Here is a 15,611-nt window from a genome sequence, read left to right as displayed (position 1 = left end):
TGAAGTCCATAATACTTAATTTACTTGATAAAGTATTTTAAAAAAATTTATCTGGTACACGGTGCGCTAATCTCCAGGAAAATACAATTGGAAATTATAAACCCTGGGATTTTTCTATTTACTTGGAAGTCAAGAATACAGGATATGGGAGATTTTAACTCATGTTATCAAGATCCTGTTTTAGTTTAAGCAGGTGACAGAAATTCAATAACAATTTTAATTCACTCTTGGAATGTTTCTTGCATGTAAGTGGTATTCAAGAAAGATTGCTTGATGTCTAAACTGTAGTAGACAGCTAATTTCCGATGTCTGTCTTCCTACCTCCTTACAGAAGAAGAATTTGATTAATCCCCCAAGGGGAAACTGAATAACATATTTTTCCAATTGGAAAGGGACACTGGTGAGCCAAAAAATGATACCCCTCTCTGAGCATTTTGCATCTGTCGGTCATAAAAGTAACATCATGAAAGAGTTTAAGTATCCAAGGATGTTAACAGGTAACTTATGACAACATCTCTGCACAGCTGTCCCCCTACGTATCCAAATACTGACTCACTTCCTTACTAGTTAAAAGATTCTGCGAAATACAAAGAAAGTGGCAGAATAGCCTGTAAAATCTTTAAGACTTTTAGAGTGCTCTTTTATTTTCACACTGAGGTATCAGATGCATTTATAAATCCAATTTTGAAAATCAATTGGAAAGTGTATCTTCAGAGATTACAGTGATGATAGAAAAGAATGCCAGTACTAAAGAGGCTTCTGTGCAGACAAACAAAGAATCAAAATCTTTATTTTTTGAAAAGTCAGTACTACAGAAGTATACTATTACTTTCAATAGTATTAAAGAGAATTAATCCAAGTCAAAAATGTAGGTCTAGTTTTACAATGTTATATTTGATCAAGGCATACCAAACAATATAAAGTATTAATAACTTTCATATGAATTTTCAGTGAAAAAAACAAGTTTAGTAATTCAAGTCATCTTTCTTTGTGTAGAAAACACATGCACTTTCTAACTCTGTCCTTACAGGTTTGTATTCTGTACTACTCCCGAAATACTTTCACTTGTCAATATTACCAATGCTGATACAGTAGCCATACTCACACCTTTCTCAGAGAGAACACAATGGGAAAAACAAGCATTTAACTGGGATAGTAAAATTCTCTTTATTGATTATTTCCATTTTGCATACACTCTGGTTTTTTACCTGTTTTACAGAGAATCTGAAATCTTTATTTCATGACCTCCTGTTTTCCAGAGCAGACCTACACATAGCATTTCATCAAAAACTTCAGACACTAAATAACACTCCTAAAACCAGAATACTTCAACTATTTTCAGGATGAATTAACTTACTTTGGAGGATGTAGAGTCACATTCCTGACAAATCCATCCATAGCCAGTCTGTTTAGGAGACTTTTTCAAGGGAGGGTCTAAACAGCCAAAATGGTAGCAAAGCCTGCATTCATCACACCTGCAACAGAAAACCAAAATGTATATTTATATTAAATGGTACTTCTGTACTATTTTAGATTGAGCTTCCCTGCAATTCTCAGCACAAGATTTCCTGACCCATTATCATAATAAAGAAAATCAATTTTCTATAAGGGGTAATTTTAAACACAATCACTTCAAGTAGGTTCTGCTTAATTTGGAATATTCTGATGCAGACACTCATATATCACCTGCCATCATCTTATATACATGATAATATTTCAAAGATTTGCAAATTAAAGAAAAAAAATTGCCCAACTTTTTAGATACTTCAATGTCATTCATTGCCATTTATTTTCAGATATTTTGACTATTTTAGACAGTGATCATATTGATTTCTCATTGTTTTAGATACTATTTTGCATACATATTTTCAAGGAAAACTTTGTGAAAAATTCACTCACACGTTCAACAACTCGTATAATTTACAGATATGAACTATATTTTTTTACACCAGGTCTATATGGTTGATAAAAAAATGCACAAAATATTTTCTCATTCACCTCGAATTTTCTGGAAAGGAGCATTAATTTAAAAGGATTTCACTGTTATCTTTTGGTTATAAAACTGCCCTTTGCACACACAACCATTAAATGTCCTTCTTTAATACACCTTTCATTAGTGTTTTGTACTATGCATGGTCCACATAAAGAGCTCAAAACATACAGCATACCTGTTGTTAACGTAAACTTAAAAGTACCAGCATAGAAGAAATGCTACCCTAGAACAAGTGCTTCATGAAAGGATTTTTAAATCAGTACAATAATAAGCTCAAAAGAGATTTTTCAAAGCAGAGATTTCCATATGCCCTACTGAACTTCACTTTATTTGCATATGCCTCTGTATTCCTTTGTATGAAAAAAAAAAAGCTTTTTTCAAATTTAGTTTGCAATACTTTGTCCATTAAATGCTCTTAAACTCTATATTAAAGCCAATATAAATGATCCAAAAATAGGAAAGAGAGTAAATGTTTAAAAATCAAATTTTCTAAGAAATCCCCTACATTCTCTTTCTCTGCTTCCCTAGGCACTCATTTCCTCCTGTACAGTACATGCAAACACAAAAACATCCAAAATTTGGAATAACAGCATGGCACAGGCATCATCAGATGAAAGACAGAGGGATATAATTTATCAAGAGAATACACAGTGCATCACAGAAAGAGGACTCAACTAACAGAATATATTGCTGTACTAACAGAAGAAAACGTTCATGTGAATTCTCCAAGGATTAGTCTCCAAATAAAAAGAAATAACTGTTTTCTGATTATGATTGTTTAACTAAAGTAAATACTTTTGTCCTCACTGCCAAGGCTGTGCTTACAAGGGAAGCCTTCTGTCTGCAGCAGTTACATGTAAGATGTGAACACTGATAAGGGTATGGGATGTACCGTTTTCTGCTAAATAGAAATTAAAAGCAATAACCTGATTATCCACAGGATGCAACGCTGGACTGACATGGTTTCAGTATTTTTTAAAAAACGGAATATACCATATTACAATATACATACTTAGGATTGTTTACCAATGGCTCAATCTAACTCCAGGACAAAGAAAACACTTATAACAGGAAACCATTCTTGGTCTTTGAAGACAAGAGTTCTAATGTAGAAATATATTACTTAAAATCAGGAATATATGCAGTTTTATTTCTTGTGAAAGGCATATTAAAATAATAAAAAGGTTGAGAGTGGTAGATGGGATGGGTTACAGTCCTAAATCCCAACAGCGTATGTGACCTTCAGCAAAAGATTAAGCCTCCTTTGAGTCTCAATGTTCTCATCTGTAAAGGAGTATATTTTTACTAACCTATTTCTGTATCTGAAATCTTATGCATGTAAGGGCTTGCACTTGAGCACTGCCTATCAGAACAACCTTCTTGTAAACTGTTTGGGATCCTCAAAATAATACAAAATAAAGCATCACACTGTTTCTGACTGATTTAGAGTATTTTCAGAGCTTAATCCTAAAATCTACATCTGATTTAAACAGTGTCAATTTAGATTGGTTTTTTGAGGTAACTGTTTTATATGTCCAAAATAAAATGTTTCCCCTTTATAATTACACTTTGGCATCTCTTCTTACATCTCTTCCATTTTGTGTCTAGAATGAGGTACTTTCTGACTGCACCATTAGCCATGTTTCAGAAGTACGCTGAGGGAGTTAGCAAGGCTGGTTTGAAATAACCAGAAAATTGTGAAATTAAATACAGATCTTGAGGCACCATTCTAAAGCTTTAATATTTATTGTCATTAATTTTTAGCACTTCAGAGTATTTAGTTTTGCAGAAGAAAAACTGCATTTTCTTAGAAAATATCTATATGAAAGTTTTCAGATACTAATAGCTTCAATCTGCATCTGCACAGCTGAGAAAATGCAAATAAAAAAAGTATTTTTTCCCATATCAAAACATAAAAAGCTGCATGGTGATAAAAATAAAACTACACCAAATATTTTTAAATGCTTCCTTCCTACTGCTTTTTACTGAAATATGAATTCTGTATGGTGGAACACAAATTCACTGACTTTGACGTTCCCAGAGCATGATGCTGAGAAAATGGATGAATACACACTGCACCTTGGATAAAGATGATGCCCCAGCTGTCTGGCAATTCTCTTGTCTGCTGTGACTGACTAGGGACAATATGTGAAGCTTACACACATCACAGTGCTGAAAACAAAACTGGCATTCTTAACTCCTAATTGCAAAAGAAAACCCTACACCTAGGTTAAAATGGCACTAGCAAAACAAAATTAATTCCTCAAGTGTATACTATCAGTTGTGTTCTTTTGTCGAGCAACAGAAAAATGATAGAAAATCCACTGTCAGATTCAGAAAATAAGAAAGGAACACAAAATACAGTGTACTTTCAGCTTAATTACAGAGAATGAAATGTTGGGTCACAAAAGGTGTCACACTGAGTCTCGCAGCCTCTCGGTAAAACACACTCACAGATCAATCACAATCCGGACATTTACAAAGCAAAGGAATCACATGGCACTGTCATTTACAAGTATCATCCACATCCATCCTGAAGATGGCTTAATAGGACAAGTAAAACTGTTAGGCTAGGTGTGAGGGGAAAAGGGAAAGAAGCCACTTCCTCCATATTAAAGGCTGTTGAAATTTTTACCCTTGCGCATTCAAGGTCACACCTTCAAAACAGTCCTTAAACTAGCAAATATTTTATCTTGCTACTGTTTGTTGGTAACTGTCTTTGTGGTTAAGCCCATGATTTATAAATGCAGTTAAGTGCACGGCCATCTTCAGTGGCGTGGCTAGCTGCTGTACTGTAAACTTTGTGCAAATAAAAACATGGCTCCACACAAAGACAAGCTAACCTAATCTCCTAAATTACCTCTGACAAGTAATTGCTTACTATCAATGTTATAACAAGCCTGAAATTACTTTATGCATCAAAATTAGAAATCACTGTGTTCCTCATTTCAGCAATTAATGAGGATAAATATATGCCCACTATATACCAGGAAAATGGGTGAATTCTGAAGTAGTAAGGTTAATAAGTTAAAAAAAAATAGAATATTTTTCACTTATAGAAGTTTAGAATGCAGGTCAGCTACATATTCACAGCAAGAAAGCTGGATTAGGCATTTCCATACCTAAAATATGTCTGCTTTGTTGTTTAATAAAGTGATCTCCATCTGCTCTTGCCCTTGGATTGTTTTTATTAGTTTTTTTAGCAGTACAGCTGGCTGTGCTCAAGCCCTACATAACTCTGCATTTTCCTGTTCATAATTAACTAATTATGCTTTAATCAATAGTGTAGATACTGATTTTAGAATGTAAATGAGATAAATGAGATAATGGCTGGGGTCAATCTCATTTTATTTACAAAACCCAGCACACACATCCAATTTCATTACATTGCATCTACCTGCACAGGAGGGAGTCTTATCAGTTGGCCTGCAGAAGTCTTCCTGTGAGCACTGGGGAAAAAGACCTGTGCTTTTACAGAGGAGCCGTGAATGCAAAACCTGCCCGTCACTGGCACATTTGTAAGCCACTGGTTAATATCATCAAAAACCACAAAGAGCTGATTCAGCCAGAGTGAAGAAACCTATTTTGCATTCACGAGACAGCATCACCCATCTATAGCTGTAAAAGTAATTACCTACATGCCCCTGAAACACAACATTAATAAGCTAATCTTTAAATACAACTTTCCAAATATGCTTCAGAGACTACAGAAAATCTCTCAGTTATGTACACATCACTGCACACCGCCTGCAGTGTCATGCCAAAAGGTACCATGTCGAACAAAATACAAAATTGCAAAATATATATACTACGCCCTATTCATCACAACAGCTTAGAAAGATTTTCTTTAATGGAAAAAAAAAGAAGATATAAAACTTTGATACATATTGACAAACCAACATCACGACTAAAATTAGAGAACTTGTCATATAAGACTTACTCTGGCAAACTATGACTTAATTAGAACAAAACTAGAAGTAAGCTAATCCAGAATTTTTAAACTCTAAAGGAACTGCAGTGGGATGGGTGTGTGTCCACTCACCCATTTGCTGGGGGGGATGCAACACTGTGGCTATTCCAGCACCTGTGTAGATGCAACTATTGATAAGCATCTTTCCTTGTTGGCTTGTTTTGGACCCCATTTCTGACTAAAGGCTCTTCAAACCTGAGGAACACACATACGAAGAACAGACATTTTTTCTCAGGCACTGATCTCTCTCTCCTTTAATCCCTCAGTGCTCAAGGGCTGGGCCACTCTGAAATCGCAAACAGCCGGAGATGTGCTTGCAGGTTCATTTTAAATTGCAGCACGTTCTTGGGTTCAGATTAACAATTTAAAACCAGTTATGACAGTTTAAGTCACTGTCACCACTTTGTTTCTTATTACTGGCTGTATTATATATCCAATGGAAATGAGTATGTAAGCATTCCCTAAACCCCAGAGTAAATGGATGTAGCTCAAGTGAATTCAAACCGTAGAACTAAAATGACTGACTTTGGCCTGGAGCGGGTGAGAAGTGCTCCTGTCATATCTTAACTGCAACCAGACCACAGGAGTGATAAATTCTGGTCAACAGGATGACACTTACATGTCATGTCAGAGAAAACACTTTCCCGAGCCCATATTTAAACAGTGAAATTAAAAATCTAGTTGTGAAATAACTGTATAATCAATCTAATTAGTGCATTGTTTAGTGCTCTCCAAAAAGTACATTTATTCTACTTACTGAGGGAGGAGCCTGGAACTATAGTAGTTTTTCCTTATAGAATATGTGGATAACTTTCTTCTTAGCTTTTGCTTCTGACACGTCTTGAAACAATGTGAAAATAAGTGAAGATACAACTTTGTATCTTACCCTACCACGCTACACCACAATTCTTCAATTCAGCCCTGTGAATTCCAACACAAATCGCTTTCATTTTCCTGTGGTAAGTCGCAGGCCAAGCGCAAACCAGAACTGATGCAGTAATGTACTTAGACTCTAAAATACAGGATCTAGATTCTTATCGACTCTTGTTTTCAGGCAAAAAATGCTCAAAATAATAAAACCCTATTAAAATTTGAAAAGCTGGTTTTTCTCTTCCTGATTGCTATACTTTTTCCCTCGCCTATAAGTGACATAACAACTAAAAATGGATGGTCACCTTGTAGTTTCTGTTCTACAGAACAGTTTTAATAAACCAGGATATTTAGAAGTTTTCTCACATAAGCCAGACAAACTTTAGGTGACTTTATTACCAGGAGTGTGACGCATTTCAGCACTAAAATTCTTACATGCCTGCACATGCACAAAATGTTGATTATAAACCAGGGTATAGCCCAACTCTAGAGCCTCTTCATACACAAGTACTGGTTATCCTAAATGGCTGTCTTCGTAGATGCTAAAAATTCAACAACATAAAACTCTAAGGAACTTCATCTAATTTCAAAGTTCATCTAACTTTGCAGTCAGTCCTGCATTGAATGGGTGGCTGGAACAGATGTCCTCCAGAGGCTCCTTCCAACCTACATCTTTATGGATTCTAATATTTTCATGATTTTGATTTAGGTAAATGAAATACTCTTTCTGGGAAGGATAATGCTTATGGTATAAGCATTATACCATAGTAGTAATAAGTAATAGTAATACCAAGTAATTAAGTCACATTCTAATTTGTATTATGCCAGCTACAATGCAAGCACAAAACAAAGTCTCTGACTTCTGTAGTTTATAATGGTAGAGGAGAGAATGGACTATTATTCCCTTCGGTTACACCTGGAATAGAGAGAGGCATGGCTAATACCAAAAGGTGAGAGAATATACCAACTGAGGGATGTTTATTATTTCTGGTTTTTATATCTACCTATTACTGACGAAGACAATGTATACGCAAGATGGACACACAGCATGACAGAGTATGATGAGCTTACTGACCTTCAGCTAACAATAGTTTCATGATAAGGTACCTATACAGTTTTGGATATGGGAAACTGTATTATCTCCAAGTTACTTAAATTTCTATCCAATCTCAAGGGCATTAATAAAAACAGTGTCAGTCAATTATACCACAAACCAGCAAAAGAAAATAATCATTAATCTGGCAAACATTTGTGTAGCTAAATTTATCATGCTAAACCCAAAACTGCCACCTCTTCTAACTGATTTATCTCATTATTTTAATACTAAAACAAACAAATACCCCTCATTTCCAAAAACTTAACACTGACTATTTATGAGTAAGGAAGAATCTGAAAGGGCTATCATTATGTGGCATTTCTATGTAATCTGGTTTTTTTTCTGAATGGTCCACAAATAATTTGCTTTGTGAAACTCCAATTTACATGTACACAGTAATTCTAAGAACACTACAAAGAAACTTTATTTACTATACCTGTATGTGAACAGCTTCCTTTTAGCAAGAAGTGTTCACTTTTCTCTCTCATAGTACTTCGAAACTACACAACACATGGCTTTAATAAATTATTTTGCAAAATTCATTAATGGCCCACATATACAAGGGGAATGTAATTATATAAATACTATTGCAGATGTGTTTTTGTTAATATACAGCGACTGTACAGAATGTCTATTTACAGTATTTTAATGGTTAAACTAGGCATTTCTGTGAAGACAATGTCTCCAAGACACACTTTAAGATAATGCTACACCAGTTATAGACACCAAAAATGTCCCTTGACAAACAGAAAAGTGTAAAAGTAAATAAGAAAGCTATTAGCAAATGCTGCATTCATTTTTCTGAAGTACATTCTAGTCATAATACATGATTACATCTATAGTGCCACTCTCAGGTGTTCAAGCTATTAACTCTATGAATGGTGTATTGTTTGTGAACTACTAGAGAAGTCCATTATAGGTTGAATACTGCCATCAAACGTCTTTCAAAGAGTGAAACATCAAGTGTTAACATCTGGCTTTCTAGAAAAAGAGAGACGGATATGAGGAACATAATGATTCATAAGGGGGGGGGGGGGAGGGGGGGGGGGCGGGGGCAGGGGGAACTAAACTAATGTCAAAAGAAAGCACCAAGAAAGGAACAAAATCCTACACAGAAGCTGTACTGGGGAACAAACATAAAAACTACAGCAGGAATTCACCTTAGGATATCAAGCAAGCCCAGGACAGTATCAAAAATACTCAAAAAAGTTTTTGACACACATTAGTCTGTCCTTAAAATCTTCCAATAGCAGAGATTACTCAACTTCCCTAACAAACATGTCTAGGGCAATTATTGTTAGAAAAGAACTTTCTATTGTCTAAATTATCTTGCTACAATTTAACTTAATCTGGTCTGACCAGATCTGAAGAACTTCTTTTTTCCCTTGCAACAACTTCTATCTTCTTCATCTTTGTATTAATTTAGGCTTTTTGAAGACAGATTCCCCAGCCTTCTCTAAATTAAGTTTTTTTATTCATTTATGTCTCCTGTGGTCTTCTTATCATCCAATTCAGTATGCTCTGGATCTTCTCTATTTGCCAAAGTGGACAGAATATGCTGTCTGAGGTTCTTCCAAGGGTGAGATACTGGTCTTCTTAATATTCAGGAGAAATACTTTAATGAGTTAAATATAGTGCCTTTCTTTGTACATCTCAGGTACGATCAGTTTGATCCATGCTGTTTGTGATCGAGAGTCTCCCATGCTTTCCTTTTCTTGAAGACATATCTTCTAACTAGTTACTCGTTTTATCATAATCATGCACTCAACAGCCTTCTTCTTTACTGTATTGCATGCTTTTTCTGAATGCTTTCTTAAAATTTTCTTTTTAATTCTAACACTGCAGCTCCTCACATCACACTGTCATCACCTGCAAATGTAACCAAACACTTTATTCCAGTACCTAATACACTAAAGCAAAACTTAACAAAAATATAATAATACTAAATCCAGGAGAGCTTGAATGGAACTCAGTGAGTTAAATATCATTTGACAGTGAGTCCATGGTAGCTAGTTTACTTTCCTAATCAGTTACATATTTTATTGCAAATTAATTAACAGAATGTCTCACTAACTTATTTAACAGAATGTCACACACAAAAGTATTTTAAAAGTCTTACTAAAGCCAAGATATGCTACATTTATCATTCTTTCCTACTCACAAGACCTAGGCTGTGTTAGTTTAATAAACAATCATAAATCACAGTAAACGTTACTCTTTTTCTTTTTTTTCCTAAACTCAGCATGATGTATGGTCAAACACCCTTTTTTTTCTCCCTTGCTTACATAGCATTTGGACATAACTTTTTACTTTCAGAATCCTGCACGAGTGGTCAATAAACTTCAGGTTTTTCTTCCAAAAAAAGGATTCATGAACCCTTAAAGATCGAATTCCTGCATTAATGTCTGTTTCCTATTGTGAATTTCTTTATTTCTAAAGTGTCTTTGTATGCCTTGCCAATACAGAATGTAAGCATTTCTGATAGTTCAGACAAAAATCTTACTCTGAGATTCTCCCATCCCCTTTTTAAAATAAAACGACGTGTTAGACATCAGGTTAATTTTATTTAATATAATATTCAAACATGAAATGCCCTGGTAAGATATGACTCGTAGATAAGTATACATAAATTTGTATATTTCTCCTAATACTTATTACAGCATTTAATTTCTTCTTTAAGTTTAAAAAATATTTTCAACTGAAAACGTGCCTTGATAGATGACAAAAACCACCATATCTCAAGAAATTCAAAGATTATAGATCATAAAGTTACAAGTGTGATTGCATTTGAGCAGAATTTTTCTGAGCAAGTTCAAGATGAAAACAATGAAGATATCAACACACTGATACTGTAGATTTAAGAACTGGATCTGTACCATTTGTAGATCGAAATGCTATGTGTGCATCTACCAGGATATATACGGACGGAGACGAAGATCTCAGCTGTCATGCTGTGTGATCAGTTCTTCATTCCTTCCCCAACTTACGAAACAATTTTGTATTTGTATTGGGAGGACATAAGCTTGCCCTGAACACTGCCAGAGAAGTAAACCAAATAAAACAAATGTCTGCATATACTCAATTTTTTCTTTTTCTCAAAATTTTTTTAGACAGCAATATAGGTATAGTTCTATTCATTCGAGTGTCTGGAGTCAGAAACAATTAGTTCATTCTAATAAGCATAAAATCAATTTTTCCATGGCAAATCTATTCCTTCAGAATAGGAGGTCTCAAGTGTTTTACAGGTCTCATTATCACTGAACATTTATTTTTTTTTAGGAAACAATCTTTTTTACAGTAATGTCTATGTACAACACGGTGTTCTATATAGAAATGTTCTTATTGAACTGTATATAAGTAGAGCGGCAGGCGGATGGCAAACCGTTGCTTATTTCAGTATCACCATAGAGGAATGCACAATATTTAAGTCCCACAGGCTTCTGCCACTCTTCAGTGAATCCAAGCATTGTATAACATCATTTGCCAACGAAGCACAGGGGAAAAAGACATTACTTAATAGGACAATCCTGACAAGACATTTATCCGTGATTTTTCAACGATGCACATACAAAATGTTCCTGATTAGTGCAAAAACACGCAGGCAAATTAACTACCTTGTCAGTCCAAATAACAAACCAATCAGTTACATTCTATCCGAGCCTGACAAGCAAACTGAACGTTTTGTCATAATAAGGTTATAGTTGAGACAAGGTAGCTGTTCTCCTTTAGCTTAGGTACTCTATTGAGAGCTTTATCCACATTTAAAAATCATATTATAAAAGGTTTCCACGATTGCCTCCGAGGATGAGTTGTGGCAGAGTTGTGTCTCATGAAGGGTATCTACACAGTAAAGTGATAAGAAAAAAATATTAACATTGAAAGATCATAGCAGCTCTGCTCTGTCTTATGAAACATTTTAACATTACACTAAATTTAAGCAATGTGTATGCTCAGATCCAAATAGTTAGACAGCCATACCAAACTTTTCAAGAGTCTCTAAGTGTCAAAACATTAAACTAGTATAGCATCCTTTTAATTTTTTCTCAATACAGCTCAAAGAACAAAGTCCACCATAAGAAAGAGAAGATAATTTTCTTTTTTTTTTTTTTTAAATCATAAAAGCAACAACTTAATACAGGTAGGCTTGATTGTGAAGCTAGCATTTTCCTTACATTTGAAACCCACAGAAATGCAGCTATGGGATTGACTACAAGCACAAACAACATGGGCACTGGTTATAACCTTAAAAAATGCTTGTTTTATAGAATAGCATTTGAAAGAAAAAAGTCTTAGGATTTACGAACCATTAAGTAAAGGAGGGTTTCTTTCATAATGCATTGTAATAATTCAGTACATAGAAAGCTTCAGTCACTTCTGAAAAAATGTCTTTGAGCCAATAACTCCAAAATCTGTAGTTTTTTTCCCCTACTCATATTTCCTGTCTTCTGACACTTGCAGTAGGCATTCTTTTCAAGAATGTTTTTTTTTAAATCAATACAATTTTGAAGTGATGTTTCTCTACATTTAAACTCCTTAAAACTACTTGCCATACAGCAAATTTATGGAACTTATAGCATTGTGAAATTTTAAGTAGGAAAAAAATCCATGTCGTCTTTAAGCTGTGCACACACATTTTCAAAGAAAGACCTATATAAAGTCTCTACCACCACATTTCGTGAGGGTTTTTTCTACTTTAAAATATATTTAAATAGAATCGTAAATAAAAAGGAATTCTAAACTGCTGTCACACTTTCATAAAATATAACAGTCTAATGAAAAGGAGCCATAGTGATGCCACATCCATCAACAGTTTTTGCAACCTAATTTTGAGTGTAAGGATTGTGAGTCTTAAAAATTAGACGGATGGCAAGGAAGTATTATATGTAAATCCACTCCCAATTCTCACTTCATCTCTTACTTGGGACATGATTAAAATCTTAAATCGGGTGTCCTGAACTGTTTTACCACAGTCCAGTTTTGAACTTTTAAAGAAAACTGAAGCTGAGCTTTAAAACAGAAATACTTTTATAGTCATTTTATTATAATCCCATTCCCTTAGTGAGTACAACTAGTTTTGTTCTGATCACCTCTGAGTGGGTGAGGTTGACACGGGTGCACACTCAAGTGCAGAATCCTGAAGGGTAGCATCGGAAACAATTCAAGATAAGCTCAAGGTCTCTGAGCCACCTCTATCCTCTCAGCAGCAGCGTGAGTAGCTGCAACTGTACCATTTGAGTCAGGTCACCAGAATGCAACAGCCTGTCACATCCGGGCTACCAAGGTTTGGACAAGAATACAGTAACTTATACTTTAAATACAAGTTTTTATTTCTGTTTCTCAAAATGAATGAGTATGTGCATATATGCGCACACACACACATATATACATGTAGGTATATGTACATGTATTTATTATCACACTTAGACATAAATCTATATAATTTTTAATAAAAAATTTATTTATATAAACATGTTTTTATATAGGAAACCAACTTCACAGCTGAACTAAAAAATAATAATTTAAATTTAACAATAACCTCACAAATTAAAGTAATAAAGTACAAACAAGATTCTCATAGGAAACTTGTAACTACTGAGCAAAGCAAAGGTCCTAATACTTTGCAGTACTTTAGGTAAGGCTGTAAGAACACGAGCATCAAGCAGAAAGTGTAAGTTACCTATACCTGCACTATTTATTCCTAGAATATTTCTTTGTATTGCATTTTTATCGGTAACAACATATCAAGAAATTTTAAAGGCTATTATAATATTTACTTATATATTAAAGATAAATTATTTTTTAAGTGGTTGGACAATTTTTCCATTCCTACTCTTTTTAAAATTTAGCTTGACATTATTTATTTTACCCAATCTAGGTTTATCTTCACCCCTCTATGTTTGAAGTGTTATTAATTAAGGAATCACTACTGACTTTGTCTAAACACAGTTTTAACAAGTAGAAGATTGGTAAAGGACAAAGGAATATGAATGGATATATACAATAGCTTTTTTTAAGCTTGCAACCTGCAAACTCATTTGATCACTGACTACTGTCCTCAGACCTCCCACACTGATGACATTTCTCCTGTTCCAGTCTCTGCTTCTGCTTTTCTGCCATCCCTACATACCATTTGCAAACCTTTCTTCGTCCAAAGAACTGCTCCCATTTCTGAATATCCATTCAAATTTCTGCTGATTGAATTACCCAGAGTTGCAACACCTGAATCTGTATTTTCAGCCTCGCTTAGGAAAAAGATTTAATGAACATAAAAATTTGAAATAAGGACAATGGGCAAAACTGAATAGCTTTCCTCTCTCTTCAGCAGGTGTAACGAATATTAGATAGAAAAAAGCATCACAGATAATGAGTAGTAGATGCTTTCAACAGGGAAGTTCTCAATTGCATATTTGGTCCTTTAGAAGAGTTGTTTTCTCCCAGCTCTCCTTAAGTTCAGAACAAAAATAATTATGAAAGCACTTTCCTTCAAGTTTTGGTACAGAGAGAGGAACACAGCAATCACTCTCACTGTCCTCCCCAATCACACATAGCTGTCCACTTCCACAGTTAAGTAAATATTACATAAAGGGCGGGTGTCTAAGAATATATGCAGATTTCCTTTTCAAAGGACTTTACAGGACAAGAAATCCCACAAATTATTTGAATATTTTCTACTGGAATTGCCAAAGACCCTCTTCATTTGTGTAACAGGTACTGAAAAGTGCAAATTGCAGCCAATCATAGTGCCTATGTCAGTATTTTTGATCCTTGTTCTTTTTTAGCAATTTTAATACTTGCCTTCATTAGGTTAAACACCTATTGTGAGAACAATACTTCTGGCTGCTAACTGGGCATAATTAAAATACATTTACAACCATAAAGTAAAATCAGTTTAACTTCAAAGATCTGAAGGCAGGAAGCTGCTTCAGTATATCTTACCAATTCTGAAACATTAGGATTCTCCCACCAGGTAAAGTCTGTTAAGCCTAAAAATGTATTTGTGAAAATCTTTAATGAGGTAAGATGATAATGAAGGAGGGGGAAAATTGAGCTATTTAATTAGAGAAGTGCTGATAAAGACCAATTTTAGAAGGCAAGGAACCGTATCTGCAGTAAACACCAAACCATCTGTGAGATAAGTAGTATGATATGATATAAGGTGATACAAGTAATATGCATTTTTAAAATTCAGGCTGCTCATGGTACACCTCTTGATCTCAGAAATTAATCCATACCCAACAGCTCTATTAAGTGGATGCAATTTACAGCACTTTTTGGAGGGAAAAAAAACCCCAAACCAAACCTCCAAAACAATGGTGAGAAATGTGTCTTCTACCCATTGTTAATTACTTCAATTCTTCTCAGTATTCATCAAGTTATAAATATTACAAAATGCTTCCCGAATTGTTACAGATTTATATCTGCTAATATACACACAGATTAGCCTGTAAAAAAGTTATCTGCAGGACAAAACATCACAGCATCTGAGGCATCACAGGAATAGAAAAGCTCTGCTTCATTTTAATAACTGGCACACTGGAGCATAAATAGTGACATTTAGAGCTGGTCAGTGCATAAACACGTTGACTGTCTTGATTTACAGAATTCTGTTCTCCAAGTACTTCTATGCCCACTTCAAAACAAGAACACATTTTCAAACTACTTCAAAGGAAAATTACACTTTT

General features: G+C 34.6%; 1 protein-coding gene across 4 annotated transcripts in view; it reads right to left on the bottom strand.

The window, feature by feature from the left end:
- PHF14 (PHD finger protein 14) overlaps positions 1 to 15,611 on the bottom strand; it is a 164,176-nt gene that overhangs the window by 53,390 nt on the left and 95,175 nt on the right. For 3 of the 4 annotated variants that reach the window (XM_027684660.1, XM_027684659.1, XM_027684661.1), the window contains exon 17: positions 1,358 to 1,475. In XM_027684660.1, coding sequence (XP_027540461.1) covers positions 1,358 to 1,475 — 118 coding nt within the window. Of the gene's footprint in view, positions 1 to 1,357; positions 1,476 to 10,473; positions 11,770 to 15,611 lie in introns of those variants that run through there. The other variant, XM_027684662.1, reaches the window with a different exon arrangement.

The sequence above is a fragment of the Neopelma chrysocephalum genome, unplaced genomic scaffold, assembly GCF_003984885.1.
Source record: "Neopelma chrysocephalum unplaced genomic scaffold, ASM398488v2 Primary Assembly neopelma1_67, whole genome shotgun sequence".
Classification (NCBI taxonomy): Eukaryota; Metazoa; Chordata; class Aves; order Passeriformes; family Pipridae; genus Neopelma; species Neopelma chrysocephalum.
Note: the sequence above shows the minus strand (reverse complement) of the source record. Positions and strands in the feature narration are given on the sequence as shown.